The sequence below is a fragment of the Thamnophis sirtalis genome, unplaced genomic scaffold, assembly GCF_051295495.1.
Source record: "Thamnophis sirtalis isolate CommonGarterSnake01/CBP01778 unplaced genomic scaffold, rThaSir2_p1.2 scaffold_4, whole genome shotgun sequence".
NCBI lineage: Eukaryota > Metazoa > Chordata > Lepidosauria > Squamata > Natricidae > Thamnophis > Thamnophis sirtalis.
The window spans coordinates 125,084,514-125,101,770 of record NW_028261384.1 but is presented as its reverse complement, the minus strand read 5'-3'; the positions used below and the strand labels follow the sequence as shown (position 1 = coordinate 125,101,770).

Below are 17,257 nucleotides of genomic sequence, written 5' to 3'. Positions count from 1 at the left end.
ATAGGAAGCTGGCAAAAAAAGGTTGCAAGTCATTGTGGTAAGTCTCTCTGCTTTTTTCCACTCTCGACTGCACAGACCACCCTTCTTCTGCCTTCTGCCTGCTTGCACATACCATGCCCTCCTCTCTTCCTTCTGCTTTCTTTCACCCTCAGTGCTCTCTTTCACTAGCCCACCTGCACTTGCACACATCTAGACACTCATAAGACCCTCGACAGAATAACAGAGTTGGAAGGAACCTTGGAGGTCTTCTAGTCCAGCCCCCAGCTCAGGCAGGAAGCCCTAAACCATTTAAGACAAATGGTTGTCCAGGGTCTTCTTCAAAACTTTCAGTGTTGGAGCACCCACAATTTCTGGGTGCAATTTGTTCTACTAATTAAATGTTTTAAAGGTCAGGAAATTTCTCCTCAGTTCTAGGTTGCTTCTCTCCTTGATTAGTTTCCATTCATTGCTTCTTGTCCTGCCTTCAGGCGCTTTGGAGACTAGGTTGACCCCCCTCTTCCTTGTGGCAGCCCCTCAAATATTGGAACACTGCTAACATGTCATTCCCAATCCTTCCTTTTACCATACTATATACCAGTGGTGGGATTCAAATAATTTAACAAGCGGTTCTCTGCCCTGATGACCAGCTGGGTAGGCGGGGATCAGTGGTCATGTGACTGGATGGGCGTGGCCAACTCAACATCACTCAGGTTGATGGGTGCTTCACCTTAGCTGTTACAATGTAACAAGGGTTAATTGGAGAGGCAGTTTCTGTAAGCAGGGTAATAAAGATTAGACTAGAAACAACACCAGAATGTTTCCTTCCTGCCTTCTTTACAGGGTTAGCTCTGTAAAGTGTGTTTGTGTGTGGGGGAAACAAAATGCGATTTCTTCCAACAACTGGTTCTCCGAACTGCTTAGAAAGTTAAAAACCGGTTCCCCCGAATAGGTGCGAACTGGCTGAATCCCACCACTGCTAGATACCCAATTCCTATAATTGTTCTATGTATGTTTTAGCCTCCAGCCCCCTAATCTTCTTTGTTGCTCTTCTCTGCACTCTTTTAGGCAAGCCTTCCTTGCCTAGTCTCCCTATACCAGGGGTCAGCAACCGGACAGCTCTGCAGCCACATGTGGCTCTTTCAGCCCTCTGCTGTGGCTCCCAGGCACCTGTTGGTGCCACAATTTTGAAAGGAGCTTCCGGTTGGGACGGGGGAAAGCACAGCATGCCAGAATGAGACTCTATGGTAAGGAGCAGGTTTTCTGGTCAGCTCCATAATTGATAGGGCTTTCGGTTAGGAGAAGTAGAGGAAAAAGGATGCCATGCTGGAAGGCTCTATGGTGGAGGAATCACATTTCCAGTTGGCTCCAGAATTGAATGGGGGGCTTCTAGTTAGGACCTTTGTGGCTCTTTGAGTGCCCTGTACTCATGCATCATGCATGAACCCACCATTACCCTCCTTCTCTGGCCTTTCTGAGCTTGTGCTGATCTTATCTCACCATAGCATCTTCTCCCCCAAGTCACATGGGGCTTCTCCCACTCCTGCATGGCATTCCTGCACTCCTTACCTGGAACTCCCTTTCCTTCCCAGTTAAGGACCTGTGCATCTTGCAATTCCCAGATGACCAAAACTTCCTGGATTGCTGTAGCTAAGTCAATGAAGTCAATGGCATCACTCTGTATTATTGCACCATTTAGTGATGTCAATCCCAGTCCCAATTATCGTTGTAACTCAAGGACTATCAGATCACATACCATTGTTGAAGCACTGATTTTGCTTGGATCTGCTGCATCATTCAGGAAGCCTTCTAGCTGAGAAAGAGCTTAACATTAATAATTTTTTTCCTCAAGAGCAGTAATAACAACTATAAATATTATGGTGGCAGTGGTGGTGATGGTCATATCCTTCATCAAATTCAAAGCAAACCGAATCCAATTCCACCCATATGTTTGTAAATATGAAAAAAAAAATCCATCTGATTTGAACTTCTGAATGTGACTTGATTTGGAGCATTAAATCACATGTGCAATATCCATATTACCTACATTAATTTGAACCTATTTAGGCCGATTCAACATAAGGGACATGATGGTTCAGTGGCTAAGACACTGAGCTTGTCAATTGAAAGGTCGGCAGTTCGGAGGTTCGAATCCGTAGCACTGCTACGGATCCCGTTACTTGTCCCAGCTTCTGCCAACCTAACAATTCAAAAGCATGTAAAAATGCAAGTAGAAAAATAGGGAGCCCCTTTGGTGGGAAGGTAACAGCATTCTGTGTGCCTTCGGCATTTAGTCATGATGGTCACATGACCACAGAACATCTTTGGACAGCGCTGTCTCTTCGGTTTTGAAACAGAGACAAGCATCGCCCCCTAGAGTTGGGAAGGACAGGCACATATGTATGAGGGAAACTTTACCTTTACCTTTAGGCCCATTCAATTTGACAAATACATTCAGCGTTTCAAAACTATCTTAATTGATTGGGGCCTGTGTGTATGTCAGATATTCATGCAAGCCTACTTAATGATTATTCTTTCTTCATATGTTTAATAATGTCCTTCTCTTATCTTAAAAATAACAATGTGCTAAGAAATTGCTGTCACCACAAAGACCTGGAATATCAGGTTATGGTTATAAGATTCATGGTTTCGTCTGTAGGATAAACCAAACTCTGTGTCTTTACCATCAATTCGTATAAACCACGACTTAATTTACTTGGCTGAAAACCTATCAGTGGAAAGTATTATGCAATATTAACTCTTTGAAAATTGCAAATATAGAGCAAGTTTGAATTTGTGCAGGAATGTTCCTACCAAAGGTTGTGCTGTTGATTTGGCTTTATCACTATTTGGTATTTTCAGGTGAATTTAGAAAATGGGATTAGTTATTTATCTGAGTGCCTTCCTGGCCAGCTTTCTGCTTTCCTGCCCTTTCTTTGGAGGTGAGTTATTATATATTATTTTTGGTAGCATTGCCTCATTCATTCCCAAGCCTATAACATTGCTCAGGGTGTGACGTTCTTTATATTAGAGCAAATGAAGCTATGGAAATGAATTACCCAAATGCATTTCAAAAGGGAACTCCTCATTTGAATAATTGCATTCTTCTTCTTAAAGCAAATCTTCAATTTGTAGTAATGATATTCAGTTATACAGTATTACACATCCATGGTAGAACTAGTTTAAATTTTGGCAGGGTTTCCTGACTTGAGTTTGCAAAATATGAATAAACACTTACTCACTAAGAACACATGCCTAAAATACAACTTTGTGCATACTTACAAAAGAACATGTTTTCTGGTTTCTGTTTTATGTAGCATTTCCTCTAAGCTGGCTGAGGGAGTTGAAATCTACAAAGGGTTAAGGTTGAGATACGGTGTTATAAAGGCTATTGATCCAGATTAGCCAACAATCTGAATAAATAAGATAGACGTATATATTGCAAGATATTTTGGTTGAGTAGTAGATTATTCCTCTTCTGATTCCATTCTCTGTCCTTCCTATTTATCTATATCCCACCCATATAGTTAATGCTGACACATGTGCTAGAGAGTGGCTACAATACCAGGGCAACTGCTATGGACATTTTGAGGCCAAGAAGACATGGGAAGAAGCTGAGGTAAGAGAAAGTTCTGAATATGAGAGCTGGCATTTAGAGCATCTCACCCGGGATGGTCAAGTTCATCTTTTTGCTATTTGATCAGAGGCGTGTTGCTGCTGGTTCAGCCTGGATTGGCTGAACTGTAAGTAGCAGCGGTGGGAAGCTCCACCCACCTGCCCGGATGCTTCTGTGCATGCGCAGAAGAGTCACGCATCCAAACTGGTAGTAAAAATATTGTCAATCCACCTCTGTATTGATGCCTTTCCCTTGTTTCTCTATATGGAAGTTAACAAGGCAGACAGCTCGACCATAGTTTCACAAAACCACATCTCCCTCCACATCCAGGATCAGCCAACTATGAGAGTTTTTAATTATTTTTTTAATAAATATTATTTGCTGCCCATCCAACAATTCTGAGTAGCTCACAATATAAAAACATTGTAGGGTGCAGGAAAGTGTTGAGGTTAACCACAAGTAAACCTTATTATGGCTGGACGACTGGATCTAGGAGATGATCTGAAGGGGGAGTCAAATATGTCATTAGTTTGGAATCCCGACACAGTCATAAGAGATCCAAGTCCAGCTCTCCTATGAATTCCATTGATTCTTATCCAATTTGCTTTACCATTTGTAGATCAGATAATTGTATATAAGTTAACATGCAATAAACATTTAGTGCCTTGAACCTGACTCCAGATCCTGGTTACTTCTATCTGATACTAAGTCGGTAAGATAGAAACTCTTCTATCTCTCTTTTCTAGAAAAAAATATCCAGTGAACTTTACCTTCCAGTAGCTTCACCTCAGGCAGTTACCCAACTATGCCTAATGTTAGTTTGGTCTTCTACCAGAAATGTCGATTGAGCAATCAGTGGGCCTGTGAGGCGGAAGTTTATCTGAAGATTTCTCACTAAAAACTCCTCTCAGGTCCCAATACACTTTCGGAATTTTTTCCTCTCCTTCAATCCTTTCCTGCCCTCTGGCAGCCAAATCAGAACTGCAGCTAACAGGCTCTGAAGAAACGCCCTCCCCCTCCGGAGGCGTTTTCGTGCGAATGTGTAACCAACCTTCCCTCCAATTTATGCGAGGGTTCCATTTTCGAAGCCAAGGGAGGCCCAAAATGAGCGGCCTGTCCATCCCAGGCGCCACAATAAAAGAGATTAGTTCGGTGTGGGAGCCCATTTTCATCTCTAGGGGTTCAGTATAAAAATGGGCTGCCCCCCCCCTGCTATGGACCCATCTATCTGGCAAAAAACAATAGGGGTTTTCAAAGTCCTCAATTTGAGGCCCAGTTTCTCCACCATAGCAGGATTGATCATTGAACGGGAACAGCCTGAGTCAAGGAGGGCGGGAAGGCTTTCTGACCCCCCCATCAGGCGGAACTCTCAACTCTATTGGGATTAGCATAGGGCCTTTGTTTGAACTCACACAGCGAGGTGAGGCATCGTCATCGGAGTCATCAGAGGAGCTGGTGGAGACGTCAGCTTCTCCCTCCAGGGCCTGGCTGAATAGCGGGGGGGTGGAATCCACAGCGAACGCGGCTTCCTTTTTCGTCTTGTCTGGGCCCTTGCTGGAGCTCCCCTCCCATTTGGCAGGGGTTGGAGCGGCCGTGGGTAGCTTAGCGCGGCATTCTGGTGTGCGATGGCCTCCCTTCCCACAACGAAAGCAAGTAAATGGTGTGGCTTTTCCAGAGGGGCTTCCCCTCCCTTCGCCTCTCACTTCGAAAGGGGTTTTGCAGTTTGAGGGGGAAGATCTCGCTGCCTTCTCTCTTTGCTTCTGCCTCTCCTCCTTCGCACATCGGAGTCTAATTAAATCCAGTTCAATATCAGCTGCATTTACAAACCAACTAGTGAGGCGGTTGGGAAGGTGGCGATTAACACATTGTTGATAAATATCTTCATCCAAGCCCAAAGCAAATTTATCTAAAAGGGCTTCTTCACTCCATCCTCTCATATAATTACAAAGGTGTTGAAACTCTTGAATGTACTGAGTCACAGGCTTGTCTCCCTGCGTGAGGGTCATAAATTTCAGTTTGCCCCGTTTCTCAGTCAGGGGGTCATCAAAACGTCTCTTGAACGCTTCCATAAACGCATTAAAATTCCTCAGGAGGGGGGAATTTGTCCAGTGTAACCCTCCCCACCAATCAGCGGCCTCGTCTTCCAAAGCAAGCAAAATCATGCGGACCCTCATGGCATCTGACTCAAAATCGGGCCCATAAATTTCCATGTAGTTATAAACTTGCATGATGAAAAACCCCAGCTTCTTAGGATTTCCATCATACTTTACAGTTAAGGGGGGGGACTTTAGCCATTCTGCGTCTTCTGGGGGGTGGGACAGCTGGCCTGACAACACCCCTGGCTGGGGGGGGTGTGAAGCTGCCCGTGGGTTTTCTTGCTCCCACCCCCTCTCGGCCTCTTCTCCCTCCCCGAATCTTTGCCCAGAGTACCTCTGTTCCAAGTAATCAGGTTGACCTCTTTCCTGGGGTCTTCGTTCGGCCCCTGGTTCGAACGGCCTTTCCTGATGTTTCCTTCTGGTAACGGCCGCATCCCAGTTTGCACCATCTTCTCTTTGTCCCACCGACAAGGACCAACGGGGGGGGGGGGCTCGCAGGGCTCGTTATTTCCAGCTGGGCCATCTCCTCGGGTAATAATAGTTCAGTGGGTTCTTTTTCCATTTCTCCATCGCTGGCTTGCGAAGACATTTTCTCTGTTTCATCTTCTTGTAGTTTCATCCCCCACGGAAGGTTGAATTCTCCTGGTAGGGTGTTTATGAGACTTCGCTATCTATCAGCTCCTTTCCATTAATTAATTAGGAAAGAAAGACCACGAGACTCCATGTGTAGAAATCAAGTGTACTTTTACTAATTAAGAATGATTAAAGGCAAAGCGTAGCGAAGTCTGAATAATTAGGCGCGAAAGCGATTGATATATAGAATAGCCCATTCCCCACCCCTTGGCATCATAGTCCCACTCCAATCATAAGTCTTCCAAGTGTCAGGTGTGAGATAACTTCAAAAGGCATCACGAAGATGGAATGTCGGTGCCGTTAGTCCTGGCGGGAAACACCCACGCATGCGTAGTCCGATCAGTCAGGGAACTCCAGAACCTTCCTCCAGCACAATGAGTAACCCCTCCCAAATACCAGGCCCTCCCTCCCTGTTTCATGGCAGCTGAAGCGACAGCAAAGCAGAAGCTGACACAGACTAGATGAGGTACCTCGTTCTCCTGCCGCTTCCTGTAGAGGGCACTTTTTAGAGGCTTTTTTAAACAGTTAAGCACTAAGCAGAGTCATCCATGGTGACTCTGGCAGCAACTAGCTCAGCCTTTTCCCTTTTGCATTTTTTTTCCTTTTCATGATGACATTAGTGAGGCTCTGCCTCCCCTGTCTCCCCTGACTGCACGTCTCTCTCTCTCTCTCTCTCTCTCTCTCTCTCTCTCTCACACACACACACACACACACACCATAGTATAGAATCAGATGCAAAGAAAAAATTTCTGCTGTGAACTCTGTGTAGGTGCCAGGGAGGGCATCTGGCCAGTAAAAGCTCTGCTCCATCCTAGTCTTTCCAATTCTACCCCAAATTAAAGGATTACAGGTTCATATAAAGAGAAGTGGCTGAAATTATGGAAATCTTTTGAGAAAAGTGTATTTTTGAGGTTTGGTGGCTAATAACACCACATTTTTTAGTAGTACCATAACATTATGTATCAATGGATAGAAAATTTAATAAAGAATGTAATGCCACAGAGTTTGTTCAATTCTCTTTATTCTATGAAAAGTTATAGCCAAATAACGAGAAAAAGGAAGCACAACTTCCTTAGGTTGATATCAGATAGCTTTCCTTCATCTGATTATAGACAATGAGCATGAGTGTTTAGAGAGCTAATCAGGTGTCATCTTGTTTTGGCAATGAGCCAAATGTGAAATGAGCCAATCAGATCACAGTAGGAATCAGTTATTGATATCATGCATTGAAGCTGAGAGGAGGACATTTGTCAGTGTGTTTTGTGATTGCTATGAAGTTGGTTGTTGTTGTTTTTTTGTCTTCTTTCACTTAATGAGCTTGTAAAACGTAATAAAATTAAAGTTAAAGGTGCAAAGAGTTGACTGGTCACCTAGAAACAGTGGTAGGATTCAAATAATTTAACAACCGGTTCTCTGCCCTAATGGCCAGCTGGGTAGGCGGGGCTCAGTGGCCACGTGACTGGGTGGGGGTGGCCAACTCAATGTCACTCCCATCGATGGGTGCTTCGCCTTAGCTGTTACAATGTTACAATGTAATCAGAGTTAACCGGAGGTCAACAAAGATGAGGCTAGGAAACAACACCAGAATGTTTCCTTCCTGCCTTCCTTACAGGATTAGCCCTGTAAAGTGGGAAAAACAAAAGGAGATTTCTTCCAACAACCAGTTCTCCGAGCTGCCTGGAAAGTTACCAACTGGTTCTCCTGAATAGGTGCGAACCGGCTGAATCCCACCACTGCCCAGAAACCACACTGCTAAAGGCAGGAAAAGGTGGACAAGAGCGAGTGATGATAGAAGAATTAAGAGACCGTGCCTACATGACGGAAGAAAATCATCTAAGTGTACACAAGATGAAATGGCGCAATGCAATGTGAAGTTGTGTGCAAGGATTGTTCGGTGCAGACTGCAGGAATTTGGCTTAAAATCTAGAATTCCATGAAAAAAGCCACTTTTATCTCTCAAACAAAGGTCAAAAAGGCTAAACTGGGCTAAAACCCATGTTACCTGGACAGAGGAATAATGGGACAATGTTATTTGGAGTGATGAGAGTGGTGCTATTAACCATCAAACCTCAAAAATACTGTATAATTTTCCCAAAAGGTTTCCACAATTTTAGCCACTACTGTAGCATTAGATGACAACAATTGTAGTCATTTTTCTTAACTGTAAGAAAAAAAAGTGCACCAACATATTGATTGGTTATACATAAACCAAACATTCAAATAATCTTCCAATCATGACTCCCAGGATAAAGTGTTTGTTCAACTCTTGAAATTTTTCTGATCATTGTATAATAGAGAGAAACTAGGTATCTTTTGAACCTTGTAATATCAAGGATTCTCACCCCCCCCCCCCATGCATAACACAATTTCCATTTCTGTTTACCCACAATAAATTTCCAAATCATTGATTTTTATTCCATTGGGGGTTGGGATTGGGGAGGGATTTATAAAAAAGAAACTGCCAGAATTAATATAAAAATGAACCTATGTAGATGGGTTTAGAATATGAGAACATGCTCTAAACACTTTCATTCATGAAACGTATATCAATATATTAATGCCAACGTATTATCAATAATGCCGATCTCTGTCTTATGCTATGGTGTAGTGATAATATGACAGACCTGGTGGCTCTGTGGCAAAGATACTGAGCTTGTTGATCAGAAACGTCAGCAGTTTGGCGGTTCGACACCCCAGTACCGCGTAAGGAAGTGAGGTCCCGTTACTTGTCCCAGATTCTGCCAACCAAGCAGCTGAAAAGCATGTAAAAATGCAAGTAGAAAAATAGGAACCACCTTTGGCGGGAAGGTAACAGCATTTATGCCCCTTTGGCGTTTAGTCATGCTGGCCACATGACCATGGAGACGTCTTCAGACAGTGCTGGCTCTTCAGTTTTGAAACGGAGATGAGCACCGCTCCCTAGAGTCAGGAATGACTAGCACATATGTGTGAGGGGAACCTTTACGTTTACCTAGAGATCATGTGAAAGTTTATATCCATGTTTCTGTCTTGGGAGATTGAAGATGTATAGATTTCGACCCCAAGTGTCATGCCGCCTGCGTAGAGTTTGCATGTGTACATGCTGTTATTGTTCTGTAATATGTATTGAGCTCCATCCAGAGACAAACCTTTCATTGTTTAGAAAGTTGGTTTTAGTAGTGTTTTGACCTTATCGAGTACCCTCCTTCCTCATTTTGGGGGAAATGGGTGAATACTGAGAAGTCAAACTCCATTTTATAACATTCTGAGGAAACAGACATACCTGGAAGAATCCAGCCTAATCCATGGCACGTGTTCATCAGAGGGCAAAATCCATGTTCTATGTGCATAACACCACTAGTGAGACTTGAACTTTATCTGTATTTGTTAATTGTTATGCTCACCAGCAACTCAATGTTGTTTGTTTTGTATTCAGATTCTTACTGTACGTATTTCTATTTTTCCCAGTTTAAGCTCATCCTGTTCCTTTAATAAAGCACCAAGATCTATGTACACAGTCTGGTTTATTGAAGGTTAGGGGAGTTTAGCTGCCTGTCAATCTACACAAACCTGTAGTGAGGAACAGAACACCCAGAGTTTCCCAGCCAGTATGAAAAAGGTTGCGTATCAGGTTGCAGCTTTTTCCAACCTTGGCTTCACTAAATCAAAGAAAAGGGAGTAGATATATGGAGTGCCAAGCTAATTGCACTCAAATGGGACGTCCTATGGGAACCCAACTGCAGATAGATCCAACAAACCAAAGTGAGATAAATTACAGATAGAATAGATTAACAGGTTTGCAAGGGATCTTGTAGGTTAGCAATGGTGAACCATTTTTGGCTCGCGTGCCATAAGCGGGGGGAGCGCAGGGGAGGGGGGTCATGTGTGGGCATGCTACACCCATAATGCAATGAGCGACCCTTCTCCAGCATGCATGTGTGCATGACAGGCGCTCCCATTTTTTGCATGCTTTTTTCGCCATCCCCAGGCTCCAGAGGCTTGGGAGGAGCCTGGGGAGGGCGAAAACAGCCTCCCCTACCCCTCCGGAGGCTTCAGGAACTTCACTGAAGTCTACGGAACGCAAAAAAATGGCCCTACGGGCAAACAGGAATTTCAGGGACAGACTTCCGGTTTGCTTGTAGGGCTGGTTTAAGCCCTCCGGAGCCTTCCGGGACCTTCAGGAGGCTTCCCTGAAGGCTCCAGAGGACTAAAAAGAGCCCTACGAGCAAACCGGAAGTGACTCCGGTTTGTCTGTTGGGTCGTTTTCGTCCTCCAGAGCCTAAATGGCTTTAAAAAAGGCTGAACTAAAAATGGCTTTATAAAAGGCTGACAGGGCAACGCCTCGTGTGCCCTGACAAATGGCTCCGCATGCCACCTGTGACATGCGTGCCATAGGTTCGCCATCCTGATTGTAAGTCATCTAGTCCAAGCAACCACCGACCCAAGCAGGATGTGGCAGTCCAATCTCTTCTTGAAAGCCTCCAGTGATGAGGCTGCTACAACTTCCTAAGGCAACTTCTGTTCCATTGGTTGATTGCTCGCACTGTCAGAAAATTTCTCCTTATTTCTAGGTTGAATCTCCCAACAGTTTCTATTCATTATTCCTTGTCTGGCCTTTGGGTCCTTTGGAAAATAAATTGACCCCCTCCCCTCTATGGCAGTCCCTCACATATTGGCAGACTGCTATCAAGTCTCCCCTAGTCTTTCTCTTCTCTGGACTAGCCATGCCCAGTTCTTGTAAACGTTCTTTATATGTTTCAGTCTCCAGTCTCCTAATCATCCTGGTTGCTCTTTTCTGCACTTTTTCCTACAGTGTTTTTCTGAATTTTTCTGACCAGTTGCTGGGTGGGCGTGGCCATGGTAGGCGTAGCCATGGTGGGCGTGCGCTAGTCGGCCTCCTGCACTATGGTGGGGGCCCCGTTTTCACTTTTCCCAGGCTCCGGAAGTTTTCCTTGAGTCTCGGGGAGGGTGAAAACCTCCTCCCCCGGGCTCTGGAGGCCCACCAGAGGCTAGAAATGGGCCTGTTTCCAGCCTGTTTTTGGCCTTCTGGAACTTTCGGGAGACCAGTTTTTCCCCTTCCCTAAGCCTCTGCACAGGCCCTGCCCTTACCTCGCATCCAAAATGAGATGCGTGGAGGCTCCTGGGAGGGGAGGGGTGGGGTGGGTGGGGCCAGCCAGGGGTGGGACTTGGAGGTTCTCCGAACTGGCCATAACGTTAGCTAAGGTTTCTCTGGGAGAACTCATAATAGCCCACTCCTGATCACCCCTACTTCTTTTTGCTGAATAGAATGGAAAGAAAAGTCTTAGGGAACACTTTGATTTCTAATCACCATAGCAATACTTTGTTTTGAGAAGAAAGCAGTTTATTATGCAAATGTGCAGCCAGATCTGTATCTCTACTACCAGTAAGATAAACAATTAGCATCAGATTAAATTGAGCTGACTTCTTGGTCCAAATTTCCATGGTCTTCTTTCAGGAAATGGGAGCCGAGTTTTATTAAAAAGAGTTAATGAAGTGAACAGGATAATATCTTTCACAGAGAATAACAATGTGTCTATACACGTTGTTTCCTTGATATCCGCAGTTATTAGGAGCCTGGCCACCGACATACCTGCATTCAACCAAATTGAAAAGATCCATGGTGGTAACAGAAGTTGCATACCAGAAGTTTTGGCAGAGTTGTTGCATCACATAGGCAGATTCAAAGATAAAAGTATTGATGGGTTTGCAAACAGGTCGGGTTAAGCCCCGATATTTCATCGTGTTGTAACAATATGAGTTGGGAGGTGGGTAGCTGCTGACGCTGTCAATGTGGCTATTCTGGAATCCAGCCCAGGTTTGACCTTGGCTGGGCATGACCAGCAGAGCCCCCAAAAGAAAGGCCAAAGACGCCACCAGCAAACAGGAGATCTTGGAGGCCAGCATGGTGGGAGACTCCAGGAATCTGCTGAGATCAGAAGCAGAAGAGAAGTGAAAGTCCCCGACCTGTGGGCTGTGGGCCACTACTGATCTGTGGCCTATACGCAACTGGGCTGTATGAGTGACTGGATGGTGTGTGGGCGTGTACTCTCAGCCCAACTCCTGTGAGCAACTGGTTCTTGCGCATCCACACTGCCCCTCCCGCAAAACCATCCCCTCTTTTCCCCCCTCCCTCCCCACTTTGGGCTGCCAACCTGGAAAGGTTGGGGAATTCTGTTCTAAGTGATCTTCTGACTTCCTCATCCAACATTAAAACTTCTCAGGTAGTGACTAGGTATGCAGTTGAGCTGTGGGCCCTTGTGGTTTGTGCTAGTGGTGAAATTCATATTTTTTTTACTACGGGTTCTCTGGGCGTGGCTTGGTGGGCGTGGCAGGGGAAGGATACTGCAAAATCTCCATTCCCTCCCCACTCCTGGGGAAAGGATATTATAAAATCTCCATTCCCTCCCCACTACGAGGGTCAGCCAGAGGTGGCATTTACTGGTTCTCCGAACTACTCAAAATTTCCGCTACCGGTTCTCCAGTACCTGTCAGAACCTGCTGAATTTTACCCCTGGTTTGTGCACTGAGCGGTCTCCTTACCTAGTACCAAACAGAAAGCTTCTGTGTATTCAGGTAGTCTCAATGTAGGAACAAAATTTATGTGGCTAAGTGAGAAATTTGTTAAGTGACTTTTGCCCCAATTTAAGCCTTTCCCCACCACATTTGTTTAGGGAATCCCTGCCATCCTTAAATTAGTAAAGCCTGGGGAGGGTGTACCTAGATACACCCATGTTACACCTATCCTCCGTGAGCTGCACTGGCTCCCCATTGGTCTCCGGACACGCTTCAAGGTGCTAGTCGTTACTTTTAAAGCCCTACATGGTTTAGGACCTGGCTACCTGAGAGACCACCTCCTGCCAGTTACCTCCCAGAGACCGATAAGATCACACATATTGGGCCTCCTCCGGGTACCATCGGCTGGTCAATGTCGGCTGGCGACCCCCCGGGGGAGGGCCTTCTCTGTTGCTGCCCCGGCCCTATGGAATGATCTTCCTGTAGAGATCCAGCTGGCTGTTCCAGCAGGCCTGGGGCTGTTGATTGGCATCCCTCCCCACTCTAAGTAGTATGTATGTTGTGTAATTTTAATATTGTATTTTTATTTTAATTCTATATGTTCCCTAGTCTTGTCTGTAAGCCGCCCAGAGTCCCTAGGGAGTGGGCGGCATACAAATGTCAATAAACCTTAAACCTTAAACCTTAGTAATACAGTTGTTAAATGAATCTGACCTCCGCATTGACTTTGCTTGTCAGAAGGTTACAAAAAAGAGATCACAGAATTCCAGAACACTGCAACTGTCGCAAGTGTGTGTTGGTTGTCAAGCATCCGAATTTAAATCACATGACCATGGGGATGCTGCAACAGTCATAAGTGTGAAAAATTGTCATAAGTCATTTTTGTGTCGTCGTAACTTTGAATAGCCACTAAACTGTTGTAAGTCAAGGACTACCTGTGTTGGAATGCATGTATATCTGTATAAACACATAGTCCTTGATTTACAACCACAAATGAGGCCATATTTTTGTTGCCAAGCAAGGAAGTTGTTAACTGAGTTTTGCCCCGATTTTCTGACCTTCTTTTTCACTGCAGTTGTTAATTGAATCCTGCAGTCATTAAGTGACTCTGGGACTCTGGAGGCAGAGAATAGATGGGGGCGGGGCCAGTCAGAGGTGGTATTTACCAGTTCTCCGAACTACTCAAAATTTCCGCTACTGGTTCTGCAGAACTGGTCAGAACCTGCTGAATACCACCTCTGGTCTAGGCAAATGTTGTGTGAGGGAGAGGGAAGAAGGTATTCAGGTTACACTCTGAGCCAAATCTAGTCTGTATACAAAGAGAGATTTCTGCTCATTAAGAGAATTGACAGGTACATCAATATGCAGTATTTCTGCCAGCGAGATTCACATTAACTCCATGAGTAATTCTGAAAAGTTTGGGAGGATAGGAAATAGATGCTGGCTGTTTTGCAAACTCCAGAGTGTATAGACAGAAAAGGAAGAAGGGCCTGAAATTGGAAGGCCAAAGCTCTTGGCATCAAAACCAAAAATCCAGGTCAATTTAAAGAAAAATAATTGTTTTAAAAAAAGTTTGATTTCAGGTGTACTGGAGATATAGTTTGAAGCAAATGGATGATGCAAAATAGAAGAAAACCTCTGTTTCCCAGTTCCCACATGCTGGAAAATTGGAAATGAGTTTTCTCTTCTGTTTTAGGATAGGATTTGTTCAAAATGAACTGTGGGACTATAGGTTACACATACCTATGAAGGAGTATATGAATCAATATTGGCTATTTGCTCTTATTACGAATTGCTCATGTTACTATATAATTGTTACTGATTAAACCAATATTTGTTCTTTGATTCTGATATGATATACAGCTAGAAATCATTTATTAAGAATTAACCTTTGTTATTGGCTTCTGCTTATATTATTGTATACTGTCAGAAAGTAGTTGTTTTCTAGCCTAGCAAATTGTAAGCTTAAGACTGGATGGCATTACCACAAATGTTATCTCACTGCTGTGTCTCACTTCTATTCTTGACTTCAAAGCTAGGCACATTCTTGAAAACATAGAAGAAGCATAGAAGAAATTCCTTGAAGCCTCTGGAGCATGAAAAACTGGCCCTACGGGCAAGCCGGAAGTTTGGGAATGGACTTCCAGTTTGCTCGTAAGGCCACTTTTAGTCCTCCAGAGCCTTCAGGGGCCTTCAAGAGGCTTCCTTGAAGGCTCCGGAGGATGAAAAAAGGCCCTACGAGCAAACCGGAAGTCCATTCCTGAACGTCTGGTTTGCCCATTCTGAAAACTCCGGAGGGCTTCCAGCGGGGGAGGCTGTTTTCACCCTCTCCAGGCTCCTATAAAGCCTCTGGAGCCTGGGGAGGGTGAAAAAATAGTGGGGTTGTGCACATAGCATTATGGTCATGGCACGCCCACGCACGACCCCCACTTGCACCCCTCCCCTTGCTTTTGGCACGTGAGCCAAAAAAGGTTCGCCATCTGTGATCTAGGGTTGCTTGAGCAGGGGATTGGACTAGAAGACCTCTGAGGTTCCTTCCAACTCTGTTATTCTGTTAATCAAAGCCTCCCTTCCTTTCCCCTTTTGATCAGTGATCCCTGGCAGAAGAAGCCCTTCCATGGACGTAAATGCAGACACGTACGAGATGGTAAGGATGGAAAACAGATGCACATAGACAAAAGACATTAAACATTGGTAGGCTGTCCTTCCTGGGTAACACAGGTTCAGAGTGTTCTGTGTGGAAAGCAGCCTCAGAACAGGGCAGATCAAAGTGGATTCAAACTTACCTTCCTAGGGAAAAAAGTGATCAACGTGTAGAACGAACCCTTCCTTGGAAGAGAAGTGTGGATTTCTTCTGATCCCTTTCCTTTGGAGAGCTCCTATTTATACCCTCCCGGGCTACATTTCATTTCACAACACAAACCTTGGAATGAAGCCTCTGGGGCTTTTATCATTGCGTATGAGCCAAGAGACTTTTATGAAGGCATGTCCAGGTGCTTATAACTTATAACTGATCTTCCCCTTTCTCCATAGACTTTGGCTTCTATGTGGAATGTCTCCTTTCTCTTCTTTACAGTTACTTTTCTCTTGAAGGATAAAACTGATCTCCTAAGGAGAAGGTGGGTCTGACTGGAAAGGAATGGAGAAATTGTATTCCAAAAATCTACATCTTCTTTGTGGCTGAGAACTGTGTGTGCTATACAGACCACTGTCTACATAGCTGAGTAGTCTCATCTCAAAAGTAATGGAGACCAGAAAGGAAACAAACCATGGCTCAATTTTAATGCCAATTTAATTAAAATTCAATCAAAATAGTAGAATATATTCAATATGGTTCTGTCTTATGGATATAATCATTTCTCCATTGATAGTCTTTGAAATTACAATTTAGAGACCACTTTTAAAAGAATCCTGGACTTTTAAGGTCCTTAATGATTTCCATGAGAATGGTCACTTTTAGACTCCCCCTAAATGTCTTTCTGACCAAATATGGGTGCTGAAGATTAAAACGAATTGAATTTCCTTAAGCTCTCCAAACTCCTGACCTTATCAACAACTTGACGAAGTTTCAGATTGTTCATCAACACCCAAATGTTTATTAAATGTCTTTCTGACCAAATATGGGTGCTGAAGATTAAAACGAATTGAATTTCCTTAAGCTCTCCAAACTCCTGACCTTATCAACAACTTGACGAAGTTTCAGATTGTTCATCAACACCCAAATGTTTATTAAATGACTGAAAATTAGTAAATACAAATTTAACTAATAGAACTAGGAATAATAATAATAACAATAACAACTACTGGGATAGTCTCGTCAACTCTTGGTAGTCAATAATGACCACTTTGAGAAAGCTAGATTACATTAGCACACAGTTAAGTACATCTTTTAACTCATTCAAAATTCAAATTGAATACCAGAGGATGAAGGGTGTGAAAAGTCAAATTTATACCCTGTTTTCCCAAAAATAAGACCTCCCTGGATAATAAGCCTAATTGGGATCTTGAGAAAATGTGCTAAAACAAACCCTCTCCTGAAAATAAGCCCTCCCTTAAAACATTTAAACACATGCGCAGCTGGTCTCCGCTATTTCTTGGAGGGGAAGAGGGGGAACATGCTCCACGCACCCCACATGGATCTGCCATCCACACAGAACGGCTCATAGAGGCCACTCACAGAAACCTTAGCTACCACACCGCTTCTCTTACTGGCGGTTGCAAAAAGAGTGGCAGGCCCAGCGATGCTAGGACTGGCAAGAGTGTGTCAGAAACAGAGAAAGAACTTCCGCCCCTCTCTGGATCAGCTGATCTGTGGGTGTGGGCCGAGGTTAAGGGGCCTCCTGCATCTGAAAAAAAAAAAAGAGTTCCCCGAATATAAGGCCAAGCGCCTATTTTTGAGGAAACACAGTATATTCCCTGACTT

At 44.2% G+C, this 17,257-nt stretch overlaps 1 protein-coding gene across 1 annotated transcript in view; it reads left to right on the top strand.

Annotated features, from left to right (window-relative positions):
* Positions 1–1,210: 1,210 nt before the first annotated feature.
* Positions 1,211–17,257, top strand: part of LOC148046392 (regenerating islet-derived protein 4-like) — a 59,097-nt gene continuing 43,050 nt past the window's right edge. Inside the window, exons 1-2 of the mRNA XM_087714714.1 lie at positions 1,211–1,223; positions 3,504–3,595. Of these exons, the coding sequence (XP_087570840.1) occupies positions 1,211–1,223; positions 3,504–3,595 (105 nt within the window). The remainder of the gene's footprint in view (positions 1,224–3,503; positions 3,596–17,257) is intronic.